At 41.3% G+C, this 18,632-nt stretch overlaps 1 protein-coding gene across 1 annotated transcript in view; it reads right to left on the bottom strand.

Moving 5' to 3' along the window:
• The window catches only part of ass1 (argininosuccinate synthase 1), a 45,664-nt gene extending 31,903 nt beyond the window's left edge, over positions 1-13,761 (bottom strand). The window contains exons 1-4 of the mRNA XM_034191769.1: positions 13,624-13,761; positions 9,021-9,149; positions 5,039-5,107; positions 4,210-4,398 (exon numbers count right to left, since the gene is read on the bottom strand). Coding sequence (XP_034047660.1) covers positions 4,210-4,398; positions 5,039-5,107; positions 9,021-9,122 — 360 coding nt within the window. The 5' untranslated portion in view covers positions 9,123-9,149; positions 13,624-13,761. The remainder of the gene's footprint in view (positions 1-4,209; positions 4,399-5,038; positions 5,108-9,020; positions 9,150-13,623) is intronic.
• Positions 13,762-18,632: the final 4,871 nt, after the last annotated feature.

Below are 18,632 nucleotides of genomic sequence, written 5' to 3'. Positions count from 1 at the left end.
TTTGATGGCAGTATCAAGATGTAGGACTGTTGCGCTCAGGGACTTGATAAGTTACAATGTTCTTGTTCCTGTTTGGATCCCACTGTTCCCTGGGGATCGTTTGATAGGTTTCAAATCACAAAAATGTTTATTGTCAGTCAACGTTTATTTTTTCTTTATTTTATTATGCTATGCAAACAGATCAGAGAAGTGTAAAGGAATGTATCTCTGTGTTAATACGAAGATAGAGCTCTCTCAATCATATACTCAAAAACTCAATAATGGGTTCCCTTAAGGTTATTAGTTATAATGTTAAAGAACTCAAGGGGCCAATTAAAAGGAAAAAAAAAATCCTTGGTCAACTTAAAAAAGGAGGGTTGTCATATTGCATATTTACAGGAGACACCTCTCTGATGTTGCGCATGACAAGCTGAAGAGATCATGGGCAGATCAGGTGTTTTATTCTTCCCACTGCTCAGGTAGAAGAGGAGTGGCTATCTTAGTACATAAACAGGTGAATTTTACTCCCCAAAATATTCACAAAGACCCTGAGGGTAGGTATATCATGGTAAATGGAGAAGTTGATGGGGTGCAGGTTTCCTTTTTCAATATTTATGCTCCAAATGAGGATGAAACAAAATTTATACAAAATATTTTTGACACAGTGCGTCAAAAGAGTGTTGGTATTCTATTATTAGCTGGTGTTTTTAATTGTAAAATGTCGCCACATTTAGACCGACAGCCCAGCTCTAAAAGCCCTGCTTCTCAAATGAGCAAAGTACTGAAACGCCTTACCACAGAACTGGGCCTGATAGATGTCTGGAGAAATTGGTTTCCAAGGGTCAGCGATTTCGCCTTCTACTCACATACACACTCCTCTTACTCAAGAATAGACATGTTCTTCACCCCAAAAGCTGAGGAACATAGAATTGAGGATATCGATATTTTACCAATTACACTGTCCGATCATGCCCCTCTTGTTTTAAAATGTGATGTGTGTCAAACACCAAAAATCAAACACTGGAGACTGAACGCTTCACTTCTTAACGATAAGGAATTTTGTAATTTTATAATTAGCAAATTACAGATCTATTTGGAACTAAATTCTACCCCTGAGATATCACCCCTTATATTATGGGATTGCGCTAAGGCTCATCTAAGAGGCCGTATAATATCATTTGCCTGTGCTAAGAAAAAGAAAAATGAGGCTAGACGGTGTGAATTAGAGGGTAAGATAAGATGCCTGGACCAAAAACATAAAAGTGCACAAACTGCAGATCTGCTTGGTGAACTCAAATCACTGCTGAAAGAACTCGATAGTCTGATCACAGAAAAAAAAATAGAGGGCAATTTGAGATTTACTAAACAAAGATACTACGAAAATGGCAATAAGGTCAGTAGACTGTTGGCATTGAGACTTAAGAAGCAGCAGTCTATTAATACAGTTCAAAAACTGAAGACTGAACATACAACAATCACTAAACCAGACAAAATTGCAAACTGTTTTGCGGATTATTACAAATCTTTGTACAAAACTACAGATACATGCCAAGATGACCACTTACTTTTTGATTTCCTGAAAAACATTAAATTAAAAACTCTCTCAGAATCTTTAGCAAAACAATTAGATGAACCAATTAAAGAACAGGAAATTGAACAAGTAATCTCAAACCTGAAGAGTTACAAGAGTCCTGGCTCTGACGGCTATATTAATGAATTTTACAAAAAATTTAAAGAAAAAGTGACCCCATTATTACTTCAAGCTTATCATCATGCCCTGCAGACCGAATCCATGGCGCCTTCCTGGAATGATGCCACGATCGTTGTCATTCATAAGGGGGACAAAGATCCAACAATTTGTCAGTCATATCGACCAATTTCATTACTTAATACAGACTTGCGTATTCTTACAAAATCTTGGCCAAACAAGTTAGTAAAATCATTACAAATATTATAAACCCAGATCAGATGGGGTTCATAACCGGAAGGCACTATGGGGATAATGTTCGTAGACTACTAAATTTAATTTCCATTTCTAAAACTAAACAAAATGATGCAATGATAGTGTCTCTCGATGCCCAAAAGGCATTCGACCGGGTGTCCTGGCAATATTTGAATCACACATTGCAAAAATTTCAATTCGGCCCGAATTTCATTAGATGGATCCAAATTTTATATTCAAACCCTTTAGCCAGTGTAAAGGTTAATGGAACATTATCAACTAGGTTTTCACTGGAATGCGGCTGCAGGCAGGGATGCTCACTATCGCCCCTGCTGTTTGATATAAGTATCAAACCTCTAGCACAACTAATCAACATTCAAGGATTTTTAATAAATGGTGAACATCACAAACTGTCCATATATGCCGATGATGTATTGCTATACATATCGAATCCAATGACAACCATCCCCCATCTGAAGAAAATAATTCACTCATATGGCTACCTCTCTGGGTACAAAGTCAATATTGATAAAACATTAGCAATGGACATAGTGGGAAATCTATCACAAAATTTCAAAGATCAAAGTGGCTTCAAATGGCCAAAGGAGGGTATGAAGTATTTAGGTATCCAAATCCCATTGTCTCTAACAGAATTATATAATGTAAATTACAGGGTCCTAATTGGAAAAATTAAAAAAGATTTGGAGAGGTGGACGGTCCTGTCTCTTTCTTTCATGGGTCGTATAGAGAGTATACGTATGAATGTTTTACCCAGACTACTATACCTTTTTCAAATGCTGCCCATAAACATTCCAAATTCTACATTTGATGAACTAGATAAACTTTTTTCCAAATTTATATGACAGGGCAAACGTCCTAGAACCAAATTACAAACGTTAAGTTGTCAAAGTTTCAAGGTGGAGTTGCAGTACCGAATCTCAAGCATTATTTTTGGGCAGCTCAAATGAGACCCTTGGTTGCTTGGATGCAGGACCTGTCTTACACTCAATGACTTAATATTGAAAAGAGTCTGTGTAATATTCCTACTGATGCTTTGCCTTTTTGTAATGTCTCATTGAAGGGTATACAAATGAGTGAGTGGACTAAGGTTACACTGAAGATCTGGAATAAAACAAAGCAGTCATATGGTCTCCCAAAGGAAATTTCAGCCCCTTTCAGATATCTCCAGCCTCCAGGGATTTGTCCCATGTCTAACTGATGCAAGCTTTAAAATTTGGTCAACCTTGGTCTTGGTAAAGTAGGCCAACTGGTGGGCAGCGGTTGCCTGAAATCTTTTGAGCAGCTCAGGTCAATTTCAGCTTCCCTCTTCAGATTTCTTTCGATATCTACAGTTAAGGAGTTTTTTGACTAAACACAAAGAATGGAACAAAGTCTTAGAACCCTCATATATTGAGGAACTTTTATTAAAAATAAATCAAGGCAATAGCTTTCCAAAACTTTATAAAGCATTTTCAAATTCTAACACTAATAATCCCCTAAACATTAAAGCAAGATGGGAGGCTGAGATTGGCACTCAAATAACTGATGAGGTGTGGGAAAGTATACGCATTGAATCACACCTAGTCACAAATTCCGGTCTGTGGAGAGAATTTAAATGGAAAATAATTACAAGATTCTTTAGGACACCAGAAATCATATCCAAAATTAACCCTTCAAATCCTGACACCTGCTGGCACAACTGTGGCACTTACCTGGAAACTCACACCCATATATTTTGGACATGCCCAAAGGTGAACTTGTTTTGGAATGATATATTTACCACACTCAATACCATATTTCAGCAACCATTTGTAAAAGAACCACAGCTTGCCATTTTAGGGGCAGTTCCGGATGGCTTTGGAGGAAATAGTAGAAAATATCTCGAGAATTTTACTGACTGCTGCACTTAAATGTATCACTATCAAATGGTTGAGTCCAGATCCACCTACTTATACTGTTTGGATTGAGAAACTTAGAGAGATCTATCAGATGGAAGAGATCACATACTCCTTAAGATTGCAGAGAGAACTTTTCACAGAGAGATGGAGGCTCATGGTGGGTTTGTTATATCCATAAGTGTTGCATAGCTTTATTTGTTTTTGTGTTAATTCTGCTTCAATTTCCATTGTATACTATAATAACATGCACATGTACATAGGTGAATGTCTGTGAATGCGGAATACTTTGCATCTCTAATGTACATGGTGTAACATTTTCTAAACTCAAAAATAAAGTAAAAAAAAAAAAAATTACCATCTGTACTAGGAGACTTATTGTGTTTCCTTTACCTTTCCAGTTGCACCATGGGCGACATACTGAGCACCCTCACTCTTTGCAATCTCAACTTGACGACGGGCGATGCAGGGCCGTGCTACTGAAGTTCCCAACAGATAGCGATCCTCATAGACAGCATTGGCCTGAATTGCAGGCCAGATGAACTCTTCAACAAATGTTGCACGCAGGTCTTCAATGAAAATCTAAAGAGAAAATGAAGCAGAACCCACTGTTCAAGCTTTGAAAACAAGCAAATTGTTGAAAAGATTACAATATGGCTCTTGTGTTTTTGGTTATCAATTTTCATCACCAGTATTTGAGTGAAGTAAAGAGATCTATCCTCTGTGTTTGAAGTGGAATGAACCAACACAATCAGTTCATGGCAGCAGAGAAATTACACTGCACTCCCCAAAAGCCCCAAGCCACAATTAAAATAAAAGTTACCAGGGTGATAACCAACAAAATGTGACTATCATTTTCCATAAATGGTTATGCTGTACACCCCCCCCCCCAAAAAAAAAAACCTAAGGGTAATTACCATATGTAATAAACCAGACACAGTACCCAGCAGAAGTCCAGATATAATTCAACTTCTACGACATGTCACAAAAGTTTAAAAGGAATCTTTTGAAGTGAAACAGGAATTTGTATATACCTGGACGGACTGCAGGATTTTGACATTTAATATGTAAATTCAACCATATTTAACACCAGGAAATAACTTAAGTGGTGACTTTGTATTGGACTCCTTTAAATTTGTTTAGTAAAACAGACTGTGAACCTGCTCAGTAATGCATGACATGAGACTGTAAAATCAAAATTCTCTCAATGAACACATCTCACCTTCTTTGCACCAAGGCTTTCTGCCTTTTTCCGGGCAGCTTCAAAATCTTCATCTTGCCCAATATCTGCCTGGAAAAACAAGTTTAAAACATCATATTTACAGAAATACACATCTGATTTTTTTTTTTTTTTTGGGGGGGGGGGGGGGGGGAACAAAATTTAATATACCATCTTAAATACCATCAAAAATATTACTATGCAGTATTTTCGTGGCTGCTGTGATAAAATGCTAAAATACCACAGGTTGAACATGCAGTCACCACGGATCACGTGCACATTATGAGTGATCCCTCATGATGTGTCAGTTGCCGGTTGCCAGGTCTGAGAAATCATCCACAGTGTAATTCAGAGCATGCCACCTCAAGGTGTGACATTCATTTATTTCACAGCTGGGATCAATGAACTAAGCCTTCCCAAAAATTCAGATAAAGTATTTGACATTTTTGACCAAAACAGCAATACAACCCCTGGCAAAAATTATGGAATCACCAGCCTCAGAGAATGTTCATTCAGTTGTTTAATTTTGTAGAAAAAAAGCAGATCACAAACATGACACAAAACTAAAGTCATTTCAAATGGCAACTTTCTGGCTTTAAGAAACACTATAAGAAATCAGGAAAAAAAAATTGTGGCAGTCAGTAACGGTTACTTTTTTAGACCAAGCAGAGGGAAAAAAATATGGACTCACTCAATTCTGAGGAAAAAATTATGGAATCATGAAAAACAAAAGAATGTTCCAACACATCACTAGTATTTTGTTGCACCACCTCTGGCTTTTATAACAGCTTGCAGTCTCTGAGGCATGGACTTAATGAGTGACAAACAGTACTCTTCATCAATCTGGCTCCCAACTTTCTCTGATTGCTGTTGCCAGATCAGCTTTGCAGGTTGGAGCCTTGTCATGGCTCATTTTCTTCAACTTCCACCAAAGATTTTCAATTGGATTAAGATCCGGACTATTTGCAGGCCATAACATTGACCCTATGTGTCTTTTTGCAAGGAATGTTTTCACAGTTTTTGCTCTATGGCAAGATGCATTATCTTGAAAAATGATTTCATCATCCCCAAACATCCTTTCAATTGACGGGATAAGAAAAGTGTCCAAAATATCAACATAAACTTGTGCATTTATTGATGATGTAATGACAGCCATCCCACCGGAGCCTTTACCTGACATGCAGCCCGATATCAATGACTGTGGAAATTTACATGTTCTCTTCAGGCAGTCATCTTTAGAAATCTCATCGGAACGGCACCAAACAAAAATTCCAGCATCATCACCTTGCCCAATGCAGATTCGAGATTCATCACTGAATATGACTTTCATCCAATCATCCACAGTCCACGATTGCTTTTCCTTAACCCATTGTAAATAAGTCCCTTCGGCTGCTCCCTTGTTTGCACTCGGGCTCGCCACAGCAAATCCAAGGTGGATCTGCATGTTGAATTGGCACAGGTTTTACGCTGGATGCCCTTCCTGACGGAACTCCACATTACATGGAGAAAGGTGGCGGGGGTGGGATTTGAACCCGGAACCTTCTGCACTGAAATCAAGTGCATTAACCACTTGGCCACCACCCCCTTGCTTTTCCTTAACCCATTGTAACCTTGTTTTTTCTGTTTAGGTGTTAATGATGGCTTTCGTTTAGCTTTTCTGTATGTAAATCCCATTTCCTTTAGGCGGTTTCTTACAGTTCAGTCACAGACGTTGACTCCAGTTTCCTCCCATTTGTTCCTCATTTGTTTTGTTCTGCATTTTCGATTTTTGAGACATATTGCTTTAAGTTTTCTGTCTTGACGCTTTGATGTCTTCCTTGGTCTACCAGTATATTTGCCTTTAACAACCTTCCCATGTTTGTATTTGGTCCAGAGTTTAGACACAGCTGACTGTGAACAACCAACATCTTTTGCAACATTGCGTGATGATTTACCCTCTTTTAAGAGTTTGATAATCCTCTCCTTTGTTTCAACTGACATCTCTCGTGTTGGAGCCATGATTCATGTCAGTCCACTTGGTGCAACAGCTCTCCAAGGTGTGATCACTCCTTTTTAGATGCAGACTAACGAGCAGATCTGATTTGATGCAGGTGTTAGTTTTGGGGATGAAAATTTACAGGGTGATTCCATAATCTTTCCTCAGAATTGAGTGATTCCATATTTTTTTTCCCCTCTGCTTGGTCTAAAAAAGTAACCCGTTACTGACTGCCACAATTATTTTTCCTAATTTCTTATAGTGTTTCTTAAAGCCAGAAAGCTGCCATTTGAAATGACTTTAATTTTGTGTCATGTCTGTGATCTGCTTTTTTTCTACAAAATTAAACAACTGAATGAACATCTTCCAAGGCCGGTGATTCCATAATTATTGCCAGGGGTTGTAGTCACACATAACACTACAAGAGACAAATAACAGCCACAAATTATCCTTCGAGGTTTATTCCACCATAACCATGGAAAAAGCAGATGAGCACCATACGATGCTTTCGAGGATTTGGTAGAACCGAGCAGCCTGTATTTTGTCTGTCTCCTCTTTATAATTTTACAATGTTTACTGCTAGTGACATGACTTCCCAGCGCTTTCACTCCACAAGAAATATACGGCATCCTGGCAGAAAATACACAACACTTTTCCAGGCACATTGATCTTGCGAAAACAATCGCAGAGGATGCAATTGACAGTCTCCTCACTTCCTGCTAGCTTGGTTTGCACAACACGATCAAGCCAATTCCACCTGAAACGATTCTTCAATGTAGAGTCAATTTCTCCAAGTCACGAGTCATTTTTACAGTCCAAAATCCTGTTAGCCATTTTGCTATAATGCTATTAGGTGCAAAAAACAGAGACAACCCATTTACGGCTAGTCGTTAATAACCCGTGGCGCAAAGGCACTTGCAACAACATGTCATATGTCAGAGCCGCAACACATATACACCCCCACCCCAATTTTTCTCAACAGATTTGCACTGATCTCAAAAACGACTGGCTAAAAAGCAGAAATCTGCCAGAAAGTGGAATTTTTTTCCATCTCCGAAGAAAGATATTTAATAGGCATTTGAACTATGTGTATTAAGAAGGCTGTTTTTATTCCTGAAGTCAGACAACAGCACAAAGCTGATCAGAGTGATGTGGATGTGATGCTAGTTATTTTTCATTGGCACCATTTAAAAAAATATTTCTGTTTGGTGCTGATATTTAAATTATGCAAAACGTGTCAGAAGGCATGCACACCCAAATCAAATAAACACTGGGTGCTGGGCAGGACTGACAAAATGATCAAAAGCAGAAAGTGTCCGGACACTAGTTACTGCTCCCAAAAACCATACATACCGGGATAAAAGGCAGCATATCCTCCCTTCACCAGGATAAAAGCTCAAAGAACAAATGCACCATTTGCACCTTGGTCCAGATAACGATGATCAGTTCATCCTTGATCCAATGCCTACCTCTCAACCAGTTTAATTTCAATATGTTGATATTGTTTTGAGATATCCTGCTGACAGTCCTACTTGGCATTTGACTCAATTTGATTCACTCCATCTGTTTCTTTTGTGTCAAGTTCACACTTTGACAGTTTCACTGAAGAGAATGATATGCTTTGAAACAGTGCATGCAGTTTTCCTCCCACAAATAAACAAAGCTAAAAGTATGAGAAGGGAAAACCGAGTGGCACAGCTATGGGATTTAACCCCTCTGCCCCATTCTAATACACAATATGACTGAATGAAAGTTAGACAACAAAATCAGCACACTGTGCAGTTCTAGGCTGCACAAGGGCAAACTGTAAATCCAACTAGAGCTGCAGATATTGTGAAGCCAAATCCCGCCCTTTTGAATCAACAGGTAGAAGCTGTACCTGCTGTTCAAGTGTGACAGGTTTAGCTATCAGCAGTTAGAAAACAGAGTGCAGAAGATAAAACAACGCATTACAGCAGTCAAACAAATCCACCCATAAAAATTCAACGCACAAACTGTTTATCGACTTACCAGGTAGGCAATCACATCATACCCCTGCTCCTTCAGCCATACCAGAATACACGAAGTGTCCAACCCGCCGCTGTAGGCCAAAACTACCGTGCCTTTCGACATGATAAGAGTGTCCAGTCACTGGAGAAGCTGTAAAGTAGCAACACAAGCATCGAGATCAGTCAGTATCCACGCTGGTAAGATAAACAACTGCTGCCTGGTCTCTACCTGAATGAAGCTGTCAATATTTAGCCAGACTACTTACACATTGCTGCAATATCCTGTAATATTAAATCTATCAAATGCGAGGCAAAGTTTGATCTGTATGCGGTTTAAAACGTGAACTCTTGTGGCTTTACTTGAATGATTGTGTTCTGCAACAACTGATAAAAAGCATTCTGACAATGATAAGATAAAGCTCTTTAATCATACCAGTACATAGAATTCTTTGTTCTTCAGAGTATGGAAGCAGGGAGACTGAACAATGGGGTGGTCCTTATTTTCCAAAGTTTTGAAATAGGTGGCAACTGATGAAAAACATGCTGTGTAAAATTTTGTTTGTATAAATTCAATTTTTAGAGGGAGCTCAAAAGCATTGAAAGTTTGACATTTTTTACTATACAACACTATGCAAACTAAACCTTAATGGTGCCCCCATCCATCCAAAGCAACATATAAAAATGTCCTGATGAATCCTCCTGGCACTCACTTAGAAATTAGAGACAGCCTCAAGAGGTGATTTTCAAGCTTTAGTTAGTATAGCGTAATGTAGCATGAAAATAGCAAAATTTCAATGCTTTTGAGCTATCTCTAAAAATTTATTTACACAAACAAAATTTTACACAGCATGTTTTCTCATCAATTGTAACCTATACAGAGGGTCAGTGTATTACATTTTAAACCGTGCAAAATAAGGACCACCCTACTGGACAAGTAATTTTGATTCAAGCCTCGTTTAAGATAAAACACGCTACCCAGCACAGTGAGGTTCATTTTCCCAGAAAATTGCTACTTCCTGAGGTCAGTCAAGCGGCAAATATTAACATAGGATTCCAAATGAGCTTTAAAATAAAAATGGCACTTCTGCATATCACAAAGCATTCTCTCAGTAGGGGAAAAGGGGGGAAAAGCCAAACAAATGTATTAATTTTAAACTTTTATCCTACCAATTGTTTTTCTACAGACAACCATTTTTAGGTACAACAGGGCACCTGCCTGCTAAAAAATATTTATGTGAAACAAGCTAATTTTATAAACGTATGCTGGCACGACCTGAAGTGTTGTGTGGGCCGCCAGAAGAGGAGGTACTGCTGGCCCACCACCAGAGGGCGCCCTGTCTGGAGTGCGGGCTCCAGGCACCAGAGGGCGCAGCCGTCTCACAGGAGCAGCCAGGGTGACAGCTGTCACGCATCACCTGCAACAGCTGTTACCAATCACCTGATCAGCAGGGGTACATCAGCAGGACAACGTCTCCACCTCTTTGCCGAGATATCGCTCTACCTGGAAGGTAACGTTCTCAGCTGATTGTGGGATCATTCTACAGTAACCTTTTGTGACTTTGTGCATTATATAGCAGACTCTTTTTCCAACGAGAGGTGGAGGTAGTTTTCCTGCCGTGTGGATTGCTGGGTGCAAACGCGCCCACATTTAATTGTTTTTTTGTTCCTCGCCAGCAGTACCAGGTCCGACACGCGGAGGCAGTGGTCACCTGGGAGTTCGGGACTTGGCGGCTCCAGTATTCCCGGGGTCTGGTGGCGGAGGAAATCGTGTGGTTCCGGTTCTACTTTGGACAGACGTCTTCTATCTTCGAGCCTGCCCACACGACACCTTTTGTGATTTGGCTTTTTGTCTATTGTTGTAATCTGTTGTATTTGTTGTGCCCATCCACAACAGTAAAGTGTTGTTATTTGACTTCCTCCATTGTCCGTTCATTTGCGCCCCCTGTTGTGGGTCCGTGTACCGACACTTTCCCAACAGGATATCTCGGCCAACGTCATGGACCCCGAGGGGCGTCAACCGGCCGTTGAACGGCCAATGGAAGAGCAGGGCGCACAGGCGTCTGCAGGAGGAATGATCGGTGAGTTGCAGCGAATCCTCACCGCTTTTACGGCTCAGATGGATCTGATGACCGAGCAGAACGTGCTCCTTAACCGCAGGGTGGAGGCTCTCGCCGCGCAGGTGGAAGCGCGCCCTCAGGGCGCTGCTGCGGCTCCCCCTCCTGTCGATCCTGTGCGCAATAGTGACGTTCCACAGGTCGTTCAACGACCCCTCCCACCTTCCCCTGAAGCATACATAAGCCCTCCAGAACCGTACGGGGGTTGTGTGGAGACATGCGCGGACTTTCTTATGCAGTGTTCGCTCGTCTTCGCACAACGTCCCGTCATGTACGCGACTGATGCTAGTAAGATAGCTTATGTGATTAATCTGCTTCGCGGCGAGGCACGCGCTTGGGCTACAGCGCTCTGGGAGCAAAATTCACGGCTCCTTCTGACATATGATGGGTTTGTGAGGGAGTTCAGAACAGTGTTCGATCACCCAAATAGAGGAGAGACCGCTTCAGCCGTGCTGCTGTCAATGAGACAGGGGCGCCGGAGCGCAGCTGCTTATGCAGTCGACTTCCGCATCGCAGCTGCGAGGTCCGGCTGGAAAAGCACTGCCCTCCGCGCCGCCTTCGTAAATGGACTATCGTTGGTCCTGAAGGAGCACCTGGTGGCCAAGGACGAACCGCGGGATTTAGACGGGCTTATTGATCTCGTTATACGATTAGACAATCGGTTAGAAGAACGCCGTCGGGAACGAGACGAAGGGCGTGGCCGGGCATGCGCCGTCCCTCTCCCTTCCGGTTCCGACCGAGTTCCGCCCTCCCCACGCTCCACGGCCTCTACGCTCAGTGTGGTGACAGCTCCCCCTGCTGACGAAGCTATGGACACGAGCAGGGCCACATTTAGGGCCCCAGATAGACAGAGGAGACTGGCCCGCGGAGCGTGCTTTGTTTGTGGCTCAATAGAGCATCAAGTGAGGGACTGCCCCGAGCGGTTAAACACCAACGCCCGCCCCTAGACACTGGGTTAGGGGTGGGCCAAAACATTCACGTGGGACATACCCATATTGCCACACGACTCCCAGTGACAATCCTTTGAGGATTTAACCCTGAAGGCCCCAGCACTGGTGGACACGGGCTCTGAAGGGAATCTGTTAGACAGCAGATGGGCCAGGGAGATAGGGCTCCCTCTGGTGGCGCTTACCTCGCCTGTGCAGGTGCGGGCACTAGATGGCTCCCTACTCCCTCTAATCACGCATAAGACACCACCAGTAACTCTGGTGGTGTCAGGAAATCACCGGGAGGAGATCGAGTTTTTTGTGACTCCTGCCACCTCCCGTGTGATTCTAGGGTTCCCCTGGATGTTAAAACACAATCCCCGGATCGATTGGCTGTCCGGGGTAGTGGTTCAGTGGAGCGAGACCTGCCATCGGGCATGTTTAGGTTCCTCGGTTCCTCCCGGTTCCCAAGCTAAGGAGGAGGTCAGAGTCCCGCCCAATCTAGGGACGGTGCCGGTGGAGTACCATGACCTTGCGGATGTGTTCAGTAAGGATCTGGCGCTCACCCTTCCCCCCCACCGTCCGTACGATTGTGCCATTGATTTGGTTCCAGGCGTTGAGTTCCCGTCCAGCAGGCTGTACAACCTCTCACGACCTGAGCGCGAATCAATGGAGACCTACATCCGGGACTCTTTAGCCGCCGGGTTGATCCAGTTTTGAAGCCGTTTTTTACTACAACTACTAATACTGCTTAAAATAATAATAATTTCGACAAGTAAAATGTTTAGAGAATTTAAATGTTAGAAAAATGTTAGAATTTAATAGTTACATTTATAAACAATGTAGGTTTGAAATTGCAAGTTTTACTGTTACAGTGCTGTCAACAGTTAAATATGAGGTCAAGAAAGAGGTCTTTATTTTACTTTTTATAAAACAAGTATTTGTTTTCATTGAAGTCAAGAAAGGGTGACTATAAAGTGAGTTTTGGCAAAACAGGTATCATTGTCATGTTGACGTGGGTTGTTGGCAGCTGGGGAAAGTAACTAAAAAACTAGTAATCTAACTTAGTTACTTTTACAATTGAGTAATCAGTAAAGTAACTAAGTTACTTTTACAAGGAGTAATCAGTAATTGGATTACTTTTTCAAAGTAACTGTGGCAACACTGGTCGAAGATGATAACATATAGAGGCATGTGTGCTCATACACGTCAGTCCATTCCCACACGGATACGTGTGCCACGTGGGTTTTAGCAACGCGTTTTCCCGAATAAAATTAAATGAAATAATAATAATCCCAACATACGACAGTTGGCATTTTAGTTTACTTCAGATTCAATTTCCGCCAACTGTCCCCAGTTGACCCCGAGCTACAAAGCAAGCTAGCGACACGCACAAGAAAAAAAAAATCGCACACACAAATCGAAGACGTGTTTTCGAATCGTCCCTCAGCTTAAACCAACACCACCACCACCACCAATAATAAAAATAATATGACAACAAGTCTGGTGAAATAAGATGCAGCACCTCTTAGTGTTTCTGGCTTAGCTGGCTAACGCGTTAAAAAGAAACATGGATTTTACTCACAAAACCGTGGTTTATTGTTTTTCACAGATGAACGACGCTGTCGCTGTCAGTCACTAAACGCTGTGGGGGCGAGACAACGGCGCGCGCTCACTTTTCTCTCGCGTGCTCTCCCTCCCGCCATTGCGGCCGACTTTGCTCCACCCACCGAATATTGCATCATATTTCCATGGCTGACCTCACCCACCCTGCTCAGAGCGCCGTTCTCATTGGACCGACATCTCTGCTATTTTGGTATTGTGGGATAGCTCGCGCCCACAGATTGAGCTCGTCGGATTACTTTCCCCACCCTGTGCAACTGTCGTTGGAGCAACAACGCACAGAATGTGTCTGTTTCCGGATGGATCTCTTTCAGTGGGGCTTCTTGTTGTGACGTTAACACGAAGTTAACACCCAAGTCTTTCATCGTCAAACCATTCCAGTCGTACTCTGCCGCATCAAACGCCATCGTGTCAATGTTTATAATGGTCATAAACTTTGTTTCTTAGATATTTATTACGGCCACTCTTAAAACGTCAATTATCTGTATAATTTTATTACTGGTAAATTTTAGAATTAATATCTGGGAACTACTTTTTGCGCACGAATTCATCAAGTACGTCGGCCGCGGGCGCGTACTAATACAGAATACCCAGAAACTGGACAGTTGTTCGTCCACTTTTAGCTTGTCATACGCTAAGCTAGTGGCGCTCGTGAGAGTGTGGACTTCACCAACCAACAGCACTGAGATTTATTTGTGTGATTTCAAAATTTAAAACTGGAAGGTTTGTAGTTGATGTTGACCAACTATTGATGATTGTTTTGTGGCTGATTGGTGAGGGGGAGACTATGAAAAAGAACAGCGATCACAAAAATCATGCTTCATTTTTTTCAGTCTTTATCGTAAAGACATAATAACCGAACATTAATACGAAAAATGTTTTAGTTTACCACTAACACCAGAATAAAGTGGTAAAAATGTCAAAAGTTTTATCTGGTAACTAAAAATAATAACTGGTTAACATTTGCATTTGATTGTGGTGATATATCAAAGTAGAGTGTGCGATTTGGTAGAATTGGAGATTCTACCAGTTGAAACTATATAGTCAGCCCCTGATTGTTCAAGTTTTCCTACTTAGAAAGATGAGAGGTCTGTAATTTTCAACATAGGTACACTGCAACTATGAGAGACTAAATGAGAGAAAAAAAATCCAGGAAATCACATTGTAGGATTTTTAAAGAATGTATTTGTAAATTATGGTGGAAAATAAGTATTTGGTCAATAACAAAAGTTCAACTCAGTACTTTGCAACATAATCTTTGTTGGCAATGACAGAAGTCAAACGTTTCTTGTAAGTCTTCACTGGGTTTGCACACACTGTAGCTGGTATTTTGGCCCATTCCTCCATGCAGCTCTCTAGAGCAGTGATGTTTTGGGGCTGTCGCTGGGCAACCAGGACTTTCAACTCCCTCAACAAATTTTCTATGGGGTTGAGGTCTGGAGACTGGCTTGGCCACTCCAGGACCTTAAATGCTTTTTACGGAGCCACTCTTTCGTTGCCTGAGCAGTGTGTTTTGGATCATTGTCATGCTGGAAGACCCAGCCATGTTGCATCTTCAATGCTCTCACTGAAGGAAGGAGATTTTGGCTTAAAATCTCATGATACACATGGCCCTTTTCATTCTTCCCTTAACACGGATCAGTCGTCCTGTCCCCTTTGCAGAAAAACAGCCCCAAAGCATGATGTTTCCACCCCCATGCTTCACAGTAGATATGGTGTTCTTGGAATGCAACTCAGCATTTGTCTTCCTCCAAACATGACTAGTTGAGTTTTTACTAAAAAGTTCTATTTTGGTTTCATTTGACCACATTATATTCTCCCAATCCTCTTCCGGATCATCCATATGCTCTCTGGCAAACTTCAGACAGGCCTGGACACACCCGGCACTGCAGGATTTGAGTCCCTCGCTGTGTAGTGTGTAGCCTTTGTTACTTTGGTCCCAGCTCTCAACAGGTCATTCATGAGGTCCCTCCGTGTAGTTATGGGATTTTTGTTCACTGTTCTCGTGAACATTTTGATCCCACGGGATGACATGTTGCATATGGAGCCCCAGATCGAGGGAGATTATCAATGGTCTTGTATATCTTCCATTTTCTTACAATTGCTCCCACAGTTGATTTATTCACACCAACCTGCTTGCCTATTGTAGATTCACTCTTCCCAGCCTGGTGCACATCTACAATTTTCTTCCTGGTGTCCTTCGACAGCTCTTTGGTCTTGGCCATGGTTGAGTTTGGAGTCTGACTGTTTTAGGCTGTGGACAGGTGTCTTTTATACAGATAACAAGTTCCAACAGGTGCCATTAATACAGATATCAGGTGGAGGACAGAAGAGCTTCTTAAAGAAGTTACAGGTCTGTGAGAGCCAGAAATCTTGCTTGTTTGTGGGTGACCAAATACTTATTTTCCACCACAATTTACAAATAAATTCTTTAAAAATCCTACAGTGTGATTTCCTGGATTTTTTTTTCTCTCATTTTGTCTGTCATAGTTGAAGTGTACCTATGTTGAAAATTACAGACCTCTCTCATCTTTCTAAGTAGGAGAACTTGCACAATCAGGGACTGACTAAATACTTTTTGACCCCACTATAGGGGAGTGAGACATATATATGTGTGTGTCTGTGTGTGCTGATCCTGTCTGTGCTCAGCATAAGTCCATTCCTCTTATACCAGGGTCTACAAATTCACAGGGACACACACACTTCCACAAGTGACAGCTAGTAACATATTAACACACACACACACATACAGGGTGGGCCAATAAAATGTTACCACTTTTTGATCGTACACAAGTTTTTGAAATGAGAACTTATTCGAAAATTTTATTTACGGACTTATAACAGAAGCATCAAATTAACATTTGATAACAAAGGTTTCTCACTTTGTCACTTGTTTTCCACACACTTCAATAATTGATGACATGTTCAATCTGCACTCTTCTTTGGATTACAAAAGTGGTACATTTTATTGGCCCACCCTGTATATATAAAACCTGACAGCGCTCATGCACTTTTAAGGCAGTTCTGAAGACAAAAGGGGGTCAAACCCCGTACTAGAAAAGGGTACAAAGTGGCTTGTGAGTGTATGCATGTATGAATGACTTTGTTCCATCACCTTTAAGTTTTATTTTTTCTCCCTGAGTATGATCAAAGGTTTTGTTTAAATCCCCCCAGTGATATCAATATCGGGAATTCAGTAATGACATTATGTACATATATCAATTTAAAACTTCACAACATTGACCTTTAAAGTCCACCCACAGATGGTAAACAGTGTTGAGGTTCTTGGCTCTACTTGCAAGTTATGTCTGAATACAACACACTATTATGATCTTGACCTTTGCCCTTAAAGTGCTGTACACCCACAGTGTATCTGTGTGCCAAGTTTAGTTGTTTTGGATAAACACTGCTCTAAATGTTAGGGGTAAAACTAATAAATAAATACATAAATACAGGACCATTCACCTAAACTGTACTTTCAGTTCCAGTGGCCACACCTCCACAAATGACAGCTAGTATAAATAATAAAACACACACACACACAGCACTTCACTTTATCCACATTGTTACAGATTCCAAAATGAATTCATTTTTAACCCCCAAAATTCTACTCACAACACCCCACAATGACATGAAAAAGTTTTTTTTTTTTTTTTTTGCACAAATGTATTAAAAATAAAAAAAAACTAAGAAATCCCATGAATGTAAGTATTCACAGCCTTTGCTCAATACTTTGTTGATGCACCTTTGACAGCAATTACAGCCTCAACTCTTAAATATAATGCCACAAGCTTGGCACACCTATCTTTTGGCAGTTTTTCCCGTTTTCCCCATTCCTCTTTGCAGCACTTCTCAAGCTCCATCAACCCCTAGTCTGAGGTCAAGAGCACTCTGGAGAAGTTTTCATCCAGGATGTCTCTGTACACTGCTGCATTCATCTTTCCCTCAGTCCTGATTTGTCTCCCAGTTCCTGCCGCTGAAAAACATCCCCACAGAATGATGCTGCCACCACCATGCTTCAAGGATGGTGCCTGTTTCCTCCAAATATGACACCTGGCATTTACACCAAAGAGTTCAATCTTTGTCTCATCAGACCAGAGAATTTTGTTTCTTATGGTCTGAGAGTCCTTCAGGTGCCTTTTGGCAAACTCCAGGTGGGCTGCCATGTGCCCTTTACTAAGGAGTGGAATGCTGAAATTCTGACAGTGACCATCAGGTTCTTGGTCACCTCCATGACTAAGGCCCTTCTCTCACTCGATCCCACAGTTTAGACGGGCAGCCAGCCCTAGGAAGAGTCCTGGTAGATCCTAAAGTCTTCCATTTACAGATGATGGTGGCCACAGTACATTTGAGAAAGTTAAAGTAGCAGAAATGTTTCTGTACCCTTCCCCAGATCCGTGCCTCGAGACAATCCTGTCTCAGAGATCTACAGGCAATTCCTTTGACTTCATGCTTGTTTGTACTCTGACATGCACTATCAACTGTGGGACCTTATATGTAGACAGGTGTCTTTTTCCAAATCATGTCCAATCAACTGAATTTACCCCAGGTGGACTCAGATTAAGCTATGGAAACATGTCAAGAATAATCAGTGGAAACAGGATGCACATGAGCGCAAAGGCTGAAAATAAAATTCCATACATTGTTTTATAAATTTACAAAAGTCTTAACAGGGCATTGTCATTATGGGGTATTGTGTGTATGAGGTGGGGATTTCACCCATTTTGTAATAAGGCTGTAACATAATGTGGGAAAAGTGACGTGCTGTAAATACTTCATGGATCCACTGTGTATGTATAAATATGTATCTGTATAAAATATGAACGCACTCATGCAGTTTTTTTTTTAAAGTGTCAGGTTTTTTCAGCATTCATGAGTAGATACTATAGCCCTTATTGAAATAATTTCAGCAACAGGCAGTGGCTTCTCAGCTCAGAGTGTAAAAACAACAAAAAACAATTGTAGAATACT

The sequence above is a fragment of the Thalassophryne amazonica genome, chromosome 17, assembly GCF_902500255.1.
Source record: "Thalassophryne amazonica chromosome 17, fThaAma1.1, whole genome shotgun sequence".
Classification (NCBI taxonomy): Eukaryota; Metazoa; Chordata; class Actinopteri; order Batrachoidiformes; family Batrachoididae; genus Thalassophryne; species Thalassophryne amazonica.
The sequence above is the reverse complement of the archived record's forward strand: the minus strand, read 5'-3'. Positions and strand labels throughout refer to the sequence as shown.